Raw genomic sequence first — 18,149 nt, forward strand, 5'->3', positions numbered from 1 at the left:
ATTTTTAGCCAGAACTCATCAAATTCATAAATGAGTACCACAAACTAAAAATTAATATTTTAGACAAATAAATGGGGAGCATGTGCAAATAAGGAGCAAAGTGAAGAAGTGAACAACTAACTTATCTCTTTTTCTTGACAATATATATGCAAGAACAGTAATATAATTATCTTCTTCACATAATTATGAAATAAACATATTTATTATCATTTATTTCACAGATCATTGTGTCTCCATATTCTAGGCAACTGAATTAAAAGGTTACTAAAATTTTATCCATTTTGTCCACATGATATGAAACATAATTAACAATGAGTTTTTATTTAAATGCAGGTTCCCAGGACTTGCAGGACTCTAGGTGCCTGAGGCAGAGTCCAGTGTCCTTGAACCTGCAGTAGGGACTTTCTGGACCGACATCCAGATGAAGGTTTTTCGACTACACCCTAATCTATGGCCAACACTTCCCTACCAGAGCAAAGTTTAATACTGACACGCTCAGGCCACAAAAAGAATCTGTACTTATTCGCACGCGCTGGTGGAGGGAGGCAGGGGTGGATCTTTCTGTAAGAAATTTTGTCTTACATCCCCAAAGTTCTGACCCAATCATGACTTCCCAGCTGTTATCTGAAAATTTTTTGGTACAACAAAGAGGACTTGTATGTCCCCTACTCTACTTTCCCTGTGCTGATATAGCATAATGGAAGACACAATATAAAATGTATCAGGGCACTGAGATTCTGGCCCTATTCTACAACTGCAATCTTAAGAAAGGCCACACTAAATGATCTCCAGTTCATAAGTCATATGTATCTACTCTATAATGTTATTGTTGGTAAAGTTATGTTATCCATTTAATTAAATGTAACTTTTGACATAATTTAGTATAGCTTCTAATTTAAAAATTTTTTTTAATTTAAAAATATTCAGCCCACCCCGTCTTCACATAAAGTCTAAAAGTAATGGAAGAAAATAACATACAACCATTTGTAAGTTCTTACCTTGAAAATTAAATTATAATGTTACCATTATATCAGTAAAATAACTGATCATATAGTTACCAAGTCTTGATAGCCATCTGTCAAAAATTCATGCTTGGTTTGGTCCTCTCCGTCCAACTGCTGGTACAAAACTGCAAACTTCTCAATCATGGTATCATAAACTACTCGAGGCCTTTCCCATGTAACAAGAAGGCTGGTATAATTCTCTGGGTCAGCCTGAACATTTTCTGGTTCTGAACTACAAACTTCAGAGAGAAAAAAAGTACAGCTGTTGATAGAACTTAGCCTTGAGGACTTGAATAAATAATACATATTCTATAAAAATTTTATTGTGTTTTATTTCAATATAAAGTAAAAAGTTACACTTTCCCACTGTGGAGATTTTGCTTATTCCATTTCCTATATCTAAAACACTCTTTCCTCCCCTCTTAACTCTATCTGTTCAAATCCCAGCTTTCCATTCTGGAAAGGTCTTGGTCAAATGCTACCTCCTTCATTACACACACTAATCTCTACTGAAGTGATCTCTGTCACTGTCAATCATCTATTTTATCATCATTACTGCATCATTTGCATACTTTCATATTATTTTTTCCTGAATGAATCTTGACTCCTCTAGTGGATTATAAACATAAGAACTATAGCTCTGTAGTTCTATATTGCCTAGAAAATTGTTTTGAATATATTTGGCACAGAGATTCATTTTTAGAAATAAATGAACAAAGAATATCTGCAAGTTCATGGTGACTTAATTTCTCTTGTTTGGTACCTGAAAATCTGTTCAGTTCAGGATGTGGATAATTTCAGTTATGAAAGACATACTATTACTGGAACATTTTGTTCTTAAAGAATCCTTGAACTAATTAAAATTCCCAACCAAAGAAAACCTAAAATTGCCATTTCAGTATTTTCAGATGTGCTGGCAAAATCCCATTTTGTTACCATAAGTAAATTAAGAAAATAATTTTAGGGAATTAAAAGACTTGTTTGTCTCATCTGAAAAAACAGTATTATGAAAAATCATTCAGAGACTTTTTTAAATGAATTCCCATGCTGGGAATCATGCCCCAAATTTAGTCTCATCAGAGAGTGCCCTGGTACTTTCCAAAATGCATTTCTAATGTGATAGTTTGGACTAATTTGGAGGAGAAAAACTATAACATTTTATGGTATTTTACTAATGAAGCAGAGTAATAGATATCTCTTCACAAGCCAGACAGATTTGCAAAGTAGAGGGAGAGAAAGATCTCTCAGGCTGAATATTAATTAATATACATACAGAATCTGGCCTTTGTTTTCAGGTGATACCTGAAGTTACAAAGCCACTCGATGAGAGCATGCGGTAGACTTAGGTAAATCAGTCATCACTGATACAAAAACTGCAAGGACTCAAAAATATGTTAACAACTGCCGCCGATTGTGACCAAAATGCCTTGTCTCTGCTAGTTTGCAGTTCACCTCCTGAACACAGGAGGGCACCCACAACTAACAATTGGTCTTATAAATGGAAACAAATTTTACATATATTTAGTAGTCACAATTTTAGCATATGCACAATATGCTAGCAGTGGTATAGCATATGTACCATATGTACAGTGTGCTAGCAGTGGTACAGAAATGATTTTAAAAATATGAATATGTATATACCTTTTAAATACGTGTATAGCTTTATATCAGTTAGAAATTATTTTTCACTTCAAACCTTTGATGTTATTTTTTGTTTAGGGAGGGCTTAGGTTGGGGTGTTCCTTTAGAAATAAAAGAAAAATTATTTCATTATCAAAAAACACGAATTCAGAATGAGAGAATGTATTTTAATTTAGGTCTATACTACATGTTACTCTACCGAGTGAGACTTCTACCGATGTCCAGCAGATGGCAGAAGACCTTCAAATTGTCTCAAGTGAGCTATTTACGTTTATATCATTGGAGCAACAACCTCCTTCTTGCTTCTAATGAATCCCAAGTTCACTTTCAGAGAAGTTGGCAGTTACTCTGGACAATATCATTTGTAGATTTCGTCCTCGAAAAAGCGATCCCACTTTTTTACAGAATGGGAATTATTTAAAGTGAACTATACTCTTCAAGATGAAACTGTTTTGAAATGCATTAATTTTATGCATATACACAAAGCACAACAATCTCTTGAGAAAAAAATAAAAGGATTCATTGCAAAATATCCAAAGGATATTTCTGCCTAAATAGCAGAAACTACTTTGGTTGGATGTCTATGTTTGTCTCGCCTTAATAGTAACAATCAGTAGATGTGTCAAAATTTATGAATCAACATTAATATAAAGTAGAGCTCCAAAAAGAAAGTTATATTTTCTTGCCCATGGGTTTTCACTTCTTGTAAGAGTTTGTTAGTTATTTGTTTAATAGTTTGAGTTCATATTTTAATTAGAAATGTATTTTTTAAATACTTGTGTTTATTGATAATCAACAATACAGTTGCACGCTATCAAGCTTTAGGTAAATCTTTTCTTTTAGATGTGGAGTCACAGGATCTTATGGTGAAAAAGACATACATACTTTAGAATGTTATTAACAGAAAAGCCTATATTTCTATATGTAGTTTATAATCTTGCCAAAGGGTTTCCTTTCTATAAGATAGAACTGAATCTTTCAAATAACAATTTAGTTAATTCCATATACACTATTTGGTGTTCAAACCATGGAATGACCACAGAAGAAGAGATTAATAGACACTAAATTTTCCAGGTTTTGCATATATTTCCTATTGAAATCAGCTCAATTATCTTTTTTCAATTTTATTATTATTATTATTATTATTATTATTATTATTATTATTATTATTTTAGACAGAGTCGTGCTCTGTCTTCCAGGTTGGAGTGCAGTGGCACAATCTTGGCTCACTGCAAGCTCCTCCTCCCGGGTTCATGCCATTCTCCTGCCTCAGCCCCCCCGAGTAGCTGGGATTACAGGAGTCCGCCACCACATCCAGCTAAATTTTTTTGTATTTTTAGTAGAGACGGGGTTTCACCATATTAGCCAGGATGGTCTCAATCTCCTGAACTCATGATCCTCCCACCTCGGCCTCCCAAAGTGCTGGGATTACAGGCCTGAGACACTGCACTGGGCCAGCCCAATTATCTTATTAGAAGCATATGTACTCTGTAAAGTACGTTTCCTGGATTGAAAATCAGTAATGTTTTTCCAGATGAATATGTACTCAGACATCAAATACAAGCTGCTATAGAGTAAAATAGTAACAAAAATATAATTTTCCTGATCATGAGAAGTTCAAAACCGTCGAAGCTTCATTCCCTCCCTCAGGACTACATCTCACATACTGATTCTTTTCCACATCTACATGTGATCTGGGTCATAGTTACTGATTCTTCAGGAGACACTGGCTGAGAAGAAGAACCTAATTGCTGGTTATTGTGCAGGCTTCTGGCTGTGAGTCTGGGACCCATGTCAAGTCATACAGAGTACAAGTAAATGGTACTGTACTATACATGAACAGTGAGCAAAGAATCCTCACTATAAAGAATGAGAATGCAGTCTCCTTTATCAGGGAGCTATACGTGTTCTTGCTTTAAAAACTTATTTTTAGCATTCCACTCTCATCTGCTTGGTTCTAGGCACTCTAGACATACAGAAGAAGAAGGTAGTGTCTCAGCCTTTAGGATGTCCATTCCTGTGATAGCTTTCAAACACTTAGATTTAGTAAGCTCTCAGATGTAACGAGTGGTTTTAGATTCTAAATTCTGCACTCCGCTGATAGAGGAATGTATAAAAAACTTACAAAAAATTCTGCCATTTAGGCCACATTAGGAAATTCTTTTCAAATTTATACACATTTCCTACTAAAAATGGTATAAGCTTCTTAAGCTTTTAGCTGACACAAAGTCCTGTGCTTTATCATTCATCCTCTCATTACTTAAATGAAGAGTGAACACCTACTACGTAGGAATGGACATGATCTGTGGAACCAGTGCCAAAATATTAATAAGCAAAGCACTGAGTGACATGAGGGAAAAATGAAGAAAAAAAGAAAAAAACAGAGACAGAGAAATATAAATACAAATCCTTGGCTGTGACAAATCTTTGTTAATCAAGAAAGTTGATGCAGATGACCAAGGGGAGATAGGAGATTCCTTCCACTTCTGTTGCTCTCTAGCCTGCCTTGGAAGAAGCACAGTCTGCCCTGAGGGAGAAGGCGCAGTCTTAGCTTCAGGTATTACGAGTAAAATGTGGATTGATACGAAATGGCAGGGAGGTGATTCTTAGGGAGTGGCAGAGAAAATGTCATAATTACCCGAGACTACACTAGGTCTCACTCAGTTATTTCCCACTAATTTGAAGTTCTGTACAGTATAACACAGCTCATGACAAAAGTGTTTCATAAATACATGCTAATAAGTACTCCACTTCCTTACTTGAAGTTTATGACCTTCATTTTTAAAAGTAGTAAGACAATGACTACTGGGAGAAAAGCTGAATGGCTTACAGACCCAGAAGGTAACCAACGAGGTTGTGACTTCTCCTCGGGCAGTAGCAGATCCTAATACAACTGATGTAAACATTTACACAAATGTTGAATGTAATTGGAAAACAGCTATCCCTGTTTTGTACTTCTGAATGATTACATATTCACTTTAGATTAATAGCCAAAACAAGTCTTTTGACTTCTACCTCTTTCACTCAGTCTTTAGGGACAGAGTGACTTCATCAACAGTTCAATTTGTAATACAAAATCTTCTAAGAAGTAAATAACATTCATTTCACTTTTTAAAATACAGTCGCTGTACAGTGTTTACATACATGTAACCTTAACAAATGCTATTAACAACCCACTGACCTTCAAGAAGGTAAGTCTACTAGTGTATAATTCATCATGATGTTTTCAGGAAATTGTAGAAAATTTCTCATAGGTCAAAATGTTATGCTACAAAGACACTCCCTTTATGCTACTCTGACTTGACAACTATTTTATCTTTCATTGTTTTGGTTTTTTTTTTAAGTTTGCATTAAATATATTACAGTGCTAGCAAGTGAGATTTGAAGTGCATCCATAATTCTATTCAACAATTATTTAAAAACACCTTAAACAGGAAAAACTTGAATAGTATGCCATATTCATTGTGATATCTTGGCTTTTTGTCCATACATACACATGACAATGACACTAGTTATGAGTCAGTAGCACATTACATTCAAGGGACTGTACTGCTTTGCAAATTTTAGGTCATTGAAACCTCACCACAACCCTGTAAGGTGATCATTTTTAACTTTTCCATTCTACAGGTGAAGAAACAGACTTGGGGAGGTTAGGTAGGTTGACAATTTTTATACGACTAGTAAGTATTGATGCTGGAATTTAAAATCAAGTCTACTGAACTTTAAAGTCTGTTTTCACCCCTGTGCTTTAGCAGGTCCCTGCTTCTTAGCAGAAAAACCTTGTGAGGTGATAAGAAGGCAACATGAAAGCATCTGATGCCTGGAAGGCATGGATACAGTTGAACTTAATCTACTTCATATTTTTGCTATGTTTGGACTGTTATTCACACATAGTACTCATTATTTTTTATTGGCCGAGCACGATGGCTCACGCCTGTAATCTCAACACTTCGGGAGGTGGAGGCAGGCGGATCACCTGAGGTCAGGAGTTCAAGACCAGTCTGGCCAACATGGTAAAACTCTGTCTCTGCTAGAAATACAAAAATTAGTCAGGTGTGGTAGCACACGCCTGTAGTCCCAGCTACTAGGGAGGCTAAGGCAGGAGAATCGCTCGAACCCAGGAGGTAGAGGCTTCAGTAAGCAGAGATAGAGCCACTGTGCTCAAGCCTGGGTGACAAAGAGAGACTCTGTCAAAAAAAAAAAAAAAAAAAAAAAACAGTTTTCACTAACTCTTTCAAGACCAGATGGTTCTATTAAATTCTGTGATCCTTAGAAGAGCCAGTGTCCATTCCATGATGCCAAAAAGAAATGCCTCCCTAATAAATGGCAGCTCTTCATACAAATGGAAATACAGAGGTTTGAAGTTCTGATAAAATATTCATTAATTCACAAATAATCTATTCAGCGCCTGCTGTGAATGCAAAAAATGAGTAGGGCCTGGTCCTTAACCTTACAGAGTTTATATGAATATATAAATCTCACATGGTTTTGCAATTATTTATAATGTATTTCTAAAACACATTTTCCTACAATGCATTTATTGAGAGCAAGATTTTGACAATTTTTATGCTAGCTTTTACTTCTCCTCCTGGTCAAAATGAAGATATTAGATATTTATAATGACAAAAAATATGTGAACTGAATGTACAAAATTGAGGAACTGATTAAGGTTTAATATATAGTTATAACTATATGATGGAATACAACATAAAAATTAAGAATGATATATTAAAGGTATAATATGAAGTAAAAAAAATCAGTCAACAGACATGTGGTATAGTCTCACTTTTTGTGAAATATAATAACATTTTAAAAAATTTTCAGAGAAAGACTTGGATGGATCTTTACCAAAATCTTCATAATAGTTATCTCGGGGTAGTGTAATTACAGGGTATTTGTATTTTTTTCTGTGTCCTTGTCTATATTTTCTACGCTGTATAAGTTCATGTAGTAAAAATTTATTTTCAGATTGAATTTAATAAAGATCAAAACTGAATATAAGTACAATTCTCAATTCTTATTCTTAAATTCAGTTCCAAAGGAGATAGTATATCCATTGAGAAAAAAACTTTCATAAGAACACAGTATTTCTATGCACAGGACAAATGATAATAAATGTTCTTTGAGTGCAAAGACTCATGATGAAAAAAGCAAGTCCTAGTTTGTGAAGAAAGAAACAACTAATTGCTAAGAGTCTAATCAGATTCATGTCTCCTCTTTTTTCACTGCAAAAATAAAATCAAGTAGCTCACTTCTTTATAATGATTTCAGTAAATGCAGACTGTTATATAATGGGCATCTATAAAAATTATTACCTAATAAATCTTGATATGCTAGGTGTTCATTATTGTTAAGTACAATAATTTTACAGAGGATTAATAGAGTCAAAATGAAGAATGTAAATTATTTAGCTATTTTTTTCAGTCACAGAGGAAACTGTTTCTTAACAATTCTATCATACTGATACTATCTTTTTAAAATTAGAATCTTTCTTTTCCTGGAATGATCTTTAATTTTGAACATGAACTGTACACACAGCTAATACTACTGTACTGTATTCTTCTGAAGGCTTTGTAAATTTTTAATTAATTAAAGGATGTTCAGCAAGAAGAACTTGGCTCCAACTTGTCTGGAAATCTAAAGCCAGTCATTCCTTTTGTGTTTGTTGCCAATAATACATATGCTCTTTTTAACCCCAGAGGCTTAGACATAACTAAGCTTTGGCCAATGTTTTAATTCATTCACTTAATCACCATTCATCAAGGAGTCAGAGAGCTCTTATTACCTGCCAGGTACTTTTTTCAGATGTTACAGGTAATACTGAGATCAATTAGACAGGGATCTACCAAGAAAATAAGGTATGTACATAAACACCCCGAAGCAAGGCAAGAAAGGCAAAGTGCCACAATTGCAGGTCAGGGATTACGACGGTTCAGAAGAAAGAGGAATCACATTCAGTTCTGGGTAATCAGGAAGTCCCTATGCTGCATAAGGGCATATTAATTATTTGACAGTGGTTCGTATTAAAGCCAAAAAAGAATTGACTGAATATGTAACTGTGTGAATGAAACTCATCCAACTAACATGACCTGACTTTTCTATTTCACTGTTATCTCAAAATGATATATTTTGACAATGATTGAAACTTTAAAAACCATAAATGTGCATATTAGTCTATGTAACTAGGAAAACAAAAGTTCTGTTATCATCTCTGATCTCCCCTAGAAGGGGATATGTTTTGGCAAACAAAGGGCCCCTTTCTAAAAATATTTATTTATTTATTTATTTTTACTTCAACTTTTATTTTAGATACAGGGGTACATATGCAGGTTTGTTACATGAGAATTCTAAAAGATGCTGAGGTTTAGAGTACAAATCCCATCACCCAGGTAGAGTTTTTAACTCACCCACCTCTCCACTCTCTTGCAGACCACAGTGTTTACTGTTCCCATGTTTATGTCTATGTGTGATTAATGTTTAACTCCCACTTATAAGTTAGAACATGAGGTATTTGGTTTTCTGTCCCTGCATTAGTTCACTTAGGATTATGACCTCTAGTTCCATCCATCTTGCTGCAAAAAAATATGATTTCATTTTTTATGACTGTGTAGTATTCCATGGTATATATGTACTACATTTTCTTTAATCTACCACTGAGCACACGGGTTGATTCCATATCTTGCTATTGTGACTAGCACAGCAATGAACATATAAGTGCATATGTCACTTCTCAGAAGAAAGCATACAAGTGCTAAGAAACATATGAAAAAATACTCACCATCACTAATCATCAGAGAAATACAAATCAAAATCACAATGAGATACCATCTCACACCATTCAGAATGGCTACTATTAAAAAGCCAACAAACATTGCATCTGGTGAGGGTGCAGAGAAAAGGGAATGCTTATACACTGTTGGTGGGAATATAAATTAATCCAGCCATTGTGGAAAGCAGTCTGAAGATTTCTCAAAGAACTTAAAACAGAGCTACCATTTGACCATTTGACCCAGCAACACCATTACTGGGTATACACCCAAAAGAAAATAAATCATTCTACCAAAAAGGGCCTTTTTTGATGGCTGAGCTCATTAGGATGAGCATGGGTAGGCAAGTTTGAAGGATCTGGGACAAAGCTAATTTTCCTGCCTTAGGAAGACGTGAAGACTTGGGTGCGATGAGGGTAGCAGCTGAGACTCTGTGAGGGGAACTGACAAAACAAGAGGGTCAAACAATCTGAAGGCAAAGACTCTAAGGCCCAGCAAGGGAGACTGCAGAAGAGATGTGTTTCTGCTAACATAATTTTAAAATAAAAACTGATGGCCATAAAGACACAAAACTTCAGTAAAAACTGGGAACGACTTTTCAGCACTTTTATTTATCCTAAGGATATACAATATAAGGGAATAATACTTTCTAAGCAATATTGTCTAAGCTGTAGACAGATATTTTGATGAAATGCTGAGTTTTGTAGCCTCTCCCCATCACGCCACAAATATTCAGTCAAAAATACAAACATAACAAAGTAGTTGGTGTGACTGGATTTTCTTGAGGAAGCTGGGGAAGGCACACATACAGGATAAGTACACAACAAAAACAGCATGTAGATGTGCATTTTACTGTAAAGCTTTCTAGTTTTCCTTAAGTATTGCATATTTAAGTCCCTTCAATTTAAATGAGTCTGTTTTGAGTTATTGTTTTTCTAGTTAGTTCTGCCATTTATTTTGGAACCAAACCACAGACAAATAGGTGATAAATAACTTATTATTACTATGGCAGTCATAATAGTGTTGCAGCAGGGATGTAAAATTCTGTGACAATATACACACATAGTCTAAAGGAATAAAATCGATTCCCATAAGCTCCGTTCAAGAAAATCACTTTCCTTACTTTATAGGTCCTATTCTATATTTACAGAACCCAAAACACCAAGTAGTTTAGAAAGTGTTGTTTCTGTGTTTGACCTTAGGATAAACAAAACACTCAAAATCCATTACTATTTTTTTGAAGTTTCGTGTCTTTAAAGTCATCAGTTTTTTATGTAAGCAGAAATTATGTTCCGGTATAAACGTAAAGTACAGTGGATAGAACTTTGCAAAGCTTTAGATTCAGGGAGAGTTAGGTTCAAATACTGACTCCATTCCTTTCTAGTTGTGTAAACTTGGGCAAACCATTTAATATTAGCTTCCCAAACTGTAAAATGAAGACAATGAGGCCAACTTCATAAGAGTGATGTGAGGTCTAAGTTAAATATTGTCTGGTTCCAATGCCTGGTAGAGTCACACAACACACAGTAGCTATTACTGTTTTTGTTATTATAGATTATTACTTTGGACCTTTAACACTTAACTGTGAAAACAATGTTCTACATTAAATCAGAATTATACACAGGTTTACACATTAAACAGTGCAGGAAGCACCCATCAAGCATAACTTGCTATATTTTTATTATGTGGAAATGGAGTCTTTCAGCCATGCAGTGAATATTTAGTGAATGAGAGCTTTACTTTAGTTTGGCCATGGAGATAAAGAGATAAAAGACTTATTTACTTCCATTATGGGGTTCAGAGATTGCTGGCAGAGACAAATAAGTAAATAGACAATTACCAAAATATGGCAACTGCTATGAAGTCTGGAGAGGCTGAGCACATCGTACAACATTCAGAGGAGCACCATTCACAATCTATGAGTCTGGTGTTTCCTTGAGTGTGCAGTCCTGTGGCCATTGCCAGGGCTAGACTTAGGTGGACAGAAGTAGAGTCAGAGATGGCCTCCTAGTGGATGCAATGCTCAACTTGAGTCTTGAAGAATGAGGAGGCAGGGAAATGAAGACAGGGGAGAGGAACATGCCATCAATGGGGAAGCCAAATGTATAAATGCAACCTGGAAGAATGTAGTCTTCATCTTCAGGGAACTTCATGTAGCTCAATGTAAGGGAAGGATGCTAGTTGGGGAGGCTTGAGCACTAAGAGTGGTAAACCTACACAGAGCCTATCGTGCAACAACAAACAGTTTGAATTTTATTCCAAAAGTGATGCAGAGCCAATGAAGGGTTTTAATAAAATAGAACTGATAAAACTATGTGACCAAAAAAGCCCATTTTTTTAAATTTATAATTTGGTCTATTATATTTAAGAAGAGGGGATGATTAAATCCACTTTCTTTTTTCTAACCAATTGTCTATTTTTGACTGGACAGTATGCTATAATATTTAGTACTGATGGTAATATAATTAAATTTCCTCATTTTGGGGCACTTTAATTTAAAATTTGGTGTCACAGTAAATATAGCTATTCATCACTGCTGTCTTGAGTTCTATTTTTTTGTTAAAGGATAAACGATTCTTGGAAATATCACATTAAAACAATAAAAGCTTGTTGTTTTAATGCTTAATGTTCAAAAGCAGATGTTTATTAAACTAATATTATACATGGTAAAAAAAATCATTGAATTCATTGCAGGACTGATATCAAAGAGGTCCATCTACTTGGAAAGGTTAGAAGTCCCTAGTGCAAAGGTCACTTCAACGACTTCTTTAATGAACAAGTGAGAATCTCAGTAAAAACTGGAAAGGAAAATTTCAGCAGATGTATCTGATTGTGTTCTCTGGACATTTAAAAATGCTTTTAACTACTGAGTCAGCTTCAAAAAAAAAACAGACGGCACTCCAGAGACACCCCTCTGGTGTCATTTCCCTTGGCTGTACCTCACAAGAGCAAATTTCTTTTCCTCCAAAGAAAGAAACTGGGAAGAAGATTCACTTCTTATTCATTAATAACTCAGTGCATTTATTTTCAGTACCGATTAGGTGCTAGGCTCCTTCTTGGGGGGTGCCAACACAAAGATGAGCACTTTAAAACCCAATACTGTGTCAAGACTCAGTTCAAATGCGGTTCTTCCATGAAGGTTTCCTGATCATCCCAACCAGAAACGATCTCCCAAGCTCTGAACACCTCAGCCTCTTATCCATTCCTTTCTCATACCTCTTAGACCAGGCAAATACCAGAAAGTGAACTTGGAAGTGTGTATTTTGCTTTGCTACTTATTACTGTGCATTCTTGAAAAATATTTTCCTTATTAAATCTCAATTTTTCCCATCTGTAAAATGGGGCCATTCTTAAGGGAAGAATAGATTTTTTAGTTGCCATTTTATAGATGTGGTATCTGATAGTCAGAAAATTAGACAGCTTACCTAAAGCTACAAAATTAATAATTAAAACATTTCTAAAGCTCCAACCCCTCTATATTTGTCATTTTACCAAAATTACCTCCTATAACATTGCATCTATGACAGTTGTAGAAGATTATATTTAAATACATACCTGCTTCATGAATCTCTTCCTTTCCAGTGTATGAGGAAAACACCTGTCTAGAGAACTTGTACTGTTGCTCTCGAAAATTGTTTTGTAAGTAGTCCATCAGCATGACATAACCAGATTGTTGCATTGTAAGAACTTCACAAAAAACAGCCAACTGAAAAAAAGATCAAATAATTTAACATATCTGCTTCAAAGGCATTGGTAAATGCTTTAAAACAGATATTTTATAGCAAAGTTAGAACATAATGTTTTTTAAATGGCTTTGAATTACTTGATTTGTTTGAATTTCTAAGATTACCTGGTTTTCGGAGATGCTAACTGTATCTTTAAAAACAATCCAATCAACTGTGTCTGTGCAGGGAGGAGATGTCAATGAGCCATTGTAAACGTAATACTTGTCAGTTGAGTTTGGCAGAAGGTTCAACAGTATGAATGGATCTAAGGCAGCCTGCTTTCCTAAAAAGGAATAATACACATCTCAGCTGGAATCTCAACACTGGAACTTAGCTGTTCAAAGCTTCTATGAAGCAGAGACACATGCTTTATTATGTATTTAATCAAAACTGAGATTTTGAAACATTTTAGATATATTTTTAAATGGTAATAAAGCTGCCATGCCCCAAATTGTATTACACATGTCACTATACAGTGTTAGATGCCTTATCTTTACACTATCAAGATGGGGAACAGAATATTTTACATATAAAAATACTCAGAAATCATATGATCATCTCAACAGATAGTTACATCACTTCATAAGACTCAATGCCAGTTCATGGAAAACAAAAACAAAACCTTATTCTGGTGAAGATGATCATCAAAGCCTGCACTAGTCATCATATTTAAGAATGACTTATTGGAAGTGTTTCCCCTAGAGATCAAGAATGACGCCAGGATGTCCTGCCATTACCACTTCTATTTAACATTGAACTGGAAGATTGAGCCAGTGCAATAAAGAAAAAAGAAACAAAAATCTTAAGATTGTATAGGAAAAAATAATACCATCACAATGTACAAATAACATGATTGTGCATTTAAAACATTGAAAATTATTTACAGGCCGGGCATGGTGGCTCACGCCTGCAAAAAGGCCAAGGTGGGTGGATCACAAGGTCAGGAGTTCGAGACCATCCTGGCTAATACGGTGAAACCCCATCTCTACTAAAAATACAAAAAATTTGCAGCACACCAACATGGCACAAGTATACATATGTAACAAACCTGCATGTTATGCACATGTACCCTAGAACTTAAAGTATAATAAAAAAAAAAATTAGCTGGACATGTTGGCACACGCCTGTAGTTCCAGCTACTCAGGAGGCTGACGCAAGAGAATCGCTTGAACCAGGAGGCGGAGGTTGCAGTGAGCCAAGATCGCGCCACTGCACTCCAGCCTGGGTGACAAAGTGAGACTCCATTTCAAAAAATAAAAAAATAAGGAAAGAAAGGAAGAAAGGAAGAAAGGAAGGAGGGAAGGAAGGAAGGAAGGAAGGAAGGAAGGAAGGAAGGAAGGAAGGAAGAGAAATACTTCTTTACAAAGTATGAGAAATAATAAGTGAAATTTGCAAAGTCCCTGCACATAGACCAATATACAAAAATCAATTGTATTTTTGTGTACCAGCATCAAACAACAGAAAATAAAATTTAAAGTAATATGATTTAAAATAGCAAAACATTATCAAATACAAATAAATCTAACAAATAATGTGTAGAACATCTACACTGAAAATTACAAAACACTCTTGAGAGAATTAAATAAATATTAAAATGGTAGAAAGACCATGTTCATGGGTTGGAAGAGTCAGTATTGTGAAGGTATTGATTTTCCCCAAATCGATTCATGCATTCAATGAAATCCTAATCAAAATCCCAGAAGGTTGTGTGTGTAATTGACATACTGATTCTAAAATTTCAATAAAAATCCAAGAAAAAGTTAAGACAATCTTGAAAAACAATAAAGCTGGAGAACTTTCCACTAGTAGATAGGAAGATCTATCATACTGTTACATATAATGCTGTAGAAATTATGACAGTGATGCATTTGTGCAAAGATAGATGAAGAGAACAATGGAAGAGAAAATAAAAGAGAAAAATATGATCATTTGATCTATGATAGAAAAATCATTATGGAATGTGGAATGGATGGTCTTTCCAATAAACAGTACTATATCAATTGAATATCCTCATGGAAAAAAGTGAATCTCGATTCACTACTTCACATCATAAGCACATATCACTTCTAAACTGATTGCAGATTTAAATGAACATATTAATAATTCTTTTAAATGAAAACATTTAAAAAAACTATCATCATAACCTAATGGTAGGTTGAGGTTTCTGAAATGGCACACAAAAAATATTACTCATAAAAAGAAATATGAGAAAGTTTAGTATATGGCAATCAAGATCTATTCATCAATAATCATTAAGAGAGTTGAAAGTCAAAGAGTGGAAAAAAATATTTTTGATATAATATGCACATATGTGTTTGTGTGTGTACACAGACACACTAATAAATATTGATTTATTCTTATATATAAACTTGTATACGGATTATAGAATTTCTATCCAAAAACTGGTAGAGTTTTCCTAAGTGGGCCATCTGGCCTTCAAACCCTGAAACAATCCAAATATGTGTGTCTCCTTGAATAGTCTCATTTGTATCTCTCCAATAGCACTAATCAATAGCAATACCTTGGTCATTTAGCTATTTGTGAACCAGCCCTCACTCCTGCAGGCAGCAATCTATTTACCAGTGAGATCTGTGTCTAATTTGCTTTCCTATCTCCTGAACTACCCAGCCCAGTGCAAGTCCTCTGCCCTCTCTACAAGATTGAGGCCATTAAGAAACAGTCCCTGAAGCCAGTCAGTGTAGTCTAAGTGAGGTGGCAGAATGTAGAGCAGTGGTGTTAATCCTTATGTGTATAATCCATGGAGTTTTAGAAAAATACCAATGCCTCAGACCCCACTCTAGACCATTTGAATTAAGATCTCTAGTGGTCAGGCCTGGGCATCTAGATTTTATAAAGCATCCCAAGGTGATGCAAACATGCATACTACTGTAGAAAATCCCAAGTAAAGTGAAGCCTTTTGAAGATTTTAGTCTTTCTTAACCACTCTTTCCATATTAGAACATGAAATGACTAGACTATCTGATCTTAAAAGTCTATTCCAGCTCTAAACTCTATGAAGACTGAACATATTCAGAAAGCCTCAAAGAAAAAAAGTTATTTAAAAGTTAAATTAGTAAATGTTAACTTTTCTGTAACGCAGAAAATTCTGAAGGAAAAGGGAGTACTGTTACTAACTAAAGTTAGAGACAACTGCTTCAGTCTGAATTAACAACTGAATCTTAGAAACAAAAACCTTTTCTTTTCTTTCTTTTTTTTTTTTTTGAGACGGTTGTCTCGCTGTCTCTCAGGCTGGAGTGCAGTGGCGCGATCTCGGCTCACTGCAAGCTCCACCTCCCGGGTTCACGCCATTCTCCCGCTTCAGCCTCCTAAGTAGCTGGGACTACAGGTGCCCACCACCATGCCCGGCTAATTTTTGTATTTTTAGTAGAGACGGGGTTTCACCGTATTAGCCTGGATGATCTCGATCTCCTGATCTCGTGGTCCCCCAGCTTTGGCCTCCCAAAGTGCTGGGATTACAGGCGCGAGCCACTGTGCCAGGCCAAAAACCTTTTCTTAACTGAATTGATAGTCATGTCAATATGGCCTACATGTAGTTTTAATCCATTAGAAAGTTCAAGTTTTGTTTGATTTAATGGATTCATTAGTAACTTCTAAAAGTACGTTCTCCTCTTCTCCAATGTCAACATAACATGATCAGAATTCAGATTAGATTCAAGTTCTCAGGAACTGAGAAGAATATTTATTTTTAACATGTGAATGTTTTTTAGATTTATGTTTTCAATAATAGAAAATTGTTGTAGTTAAATTACCTCCTTAACCGACAAGTGGACTGTAATTGTTCCTTTTCCCACTGAAGACTAAATTTATCTTACAAATATTTCATGAAAAATGTGTGTGTTGAGAATAGTAATTAGGTAAGGAGCCAGACATTGACTCATGGCTAAATTAGGTGGAAATAAATTGACTACAGGAGAGCCAGGGGCCAGGAAGGGAAAGCAGAGGTGAGACCTAAGTAAGGAGAATGAGATACAGAATTTTCCTATTATTGGGAAAGAAATCAAAGGGGAAAAAAGTTAAAAAGAAGCAAAAGAATCAGAATAAGTTTTTTAAAATTTTCCTCTCCCTATCCCCAATGAGGACTCCATTCTTGCTGCCTCTGAACCTCAATAGCAGTCACCTAGTCTGTCTTACAGACATGGTAACTAGATATCACAAGATTCTTAAATTACAGAGTGCTTTTCCATTACATTTTCTTCTAACGAAATTTCATACAGTGTGTTTCCTTTGTTTGTGTTTGTGGTTTTCATTTTGTTTTGCTGGTTTGAGAAAAAAACACCTGCTTCATTCAAGTAACCTCACTATTGTTAACACAAGAGAGAAGCCCAACAGAGCCAATGCTGCTCTATTTGGGGTCAGTCATTCATTTATGCAATCATTATTTGCTTGAACATACAATGATGATCAAGCCAACCAACTAATCAGATCTTCCATGAGAAGGCCAACAATGGAAGAAAAAAAGATGGGGAGGAACAAAGATGAAGAAACCACAATGGGGCCAAGCACTAGAGAAAGGCTGGTAACTACATAAAACCAACTCCTATTACTTAGGACAGTGATATTTAGCATGGGGCCACACCAACGCCTATGAGAACTTTTCAGTATAGAAATGTCTGGGCTGAATTTGTGATTAAGAAAGCACTATAAATCATTCTGATGAGACTTCCCATCAGATAATCACTGATGATGTTACCTGGGATGTGTCTCTTCCCTGTAACTCGAAAGATTGCAACTAACGTCTTTTGTGGCTCTGCTTGGAAAATATTAATTCATTATCTCAGTATTGCTGCAACCTCATGCTCTCTCTCCACTCCATGGATAGAATAATGCCTAACCTAGAGTAGGTATGGTGGATGGGAAGGAAAGAAAGAAAGAGGGGTTGAGGGGAGGAATGAAAAATGGGCTTTGTCCTTTAGAGAGGAAACAGGAAATGAGCAACCAGCCCACAGCATAAGAAGATAGATCTTATAAGCTGAATAATGGTTAAAAAGGTG

At 35.4% G+C, this 18,149-nt stretch overlaps 1 protein-coding gene across 1 annotated transcript in view; it reads right to left on the reverse strand.

Moving 5' to 3' along the window:
• PTPRZ1 (protein tyrosine phosphatase receptor type Z1) overlaps positions 1 to 18,149 on the reverse strand; it is a 214,488-nt gene that overhangs the window by 75,933 nt on the left and 120,406 nt on the right. The window contains 3 exon segments of the mRNA XM_017856932.1: positions 1,059 to 1,243; positions 12,968 to 13,118; positions 13,263 to 13,420. Coding sequence (XP_017712421.1) covers positions 1,059 to 1,243; positions 12,968 to 13,118; positions 13,263 to 13,420 — 494 coding nt within the window.

The sequence above is a fragment of the Rhinopithecus bieti genome, unplaced genomic scaffold, assembly GCF_001698545.2.
Source record: "Rhinopithecus bieti isolate Rb0 unplaced genomic scaffold, ASM169854v2 scaffold_42380, whole genome shotgun sequence".
NCBI classification, from domain to species: Eukaryota; Metazoa; Chordata; class Mammalia; order Primates; family Cercopithecidae; genus Rhinopithecus; species Rhinopithecus bieti.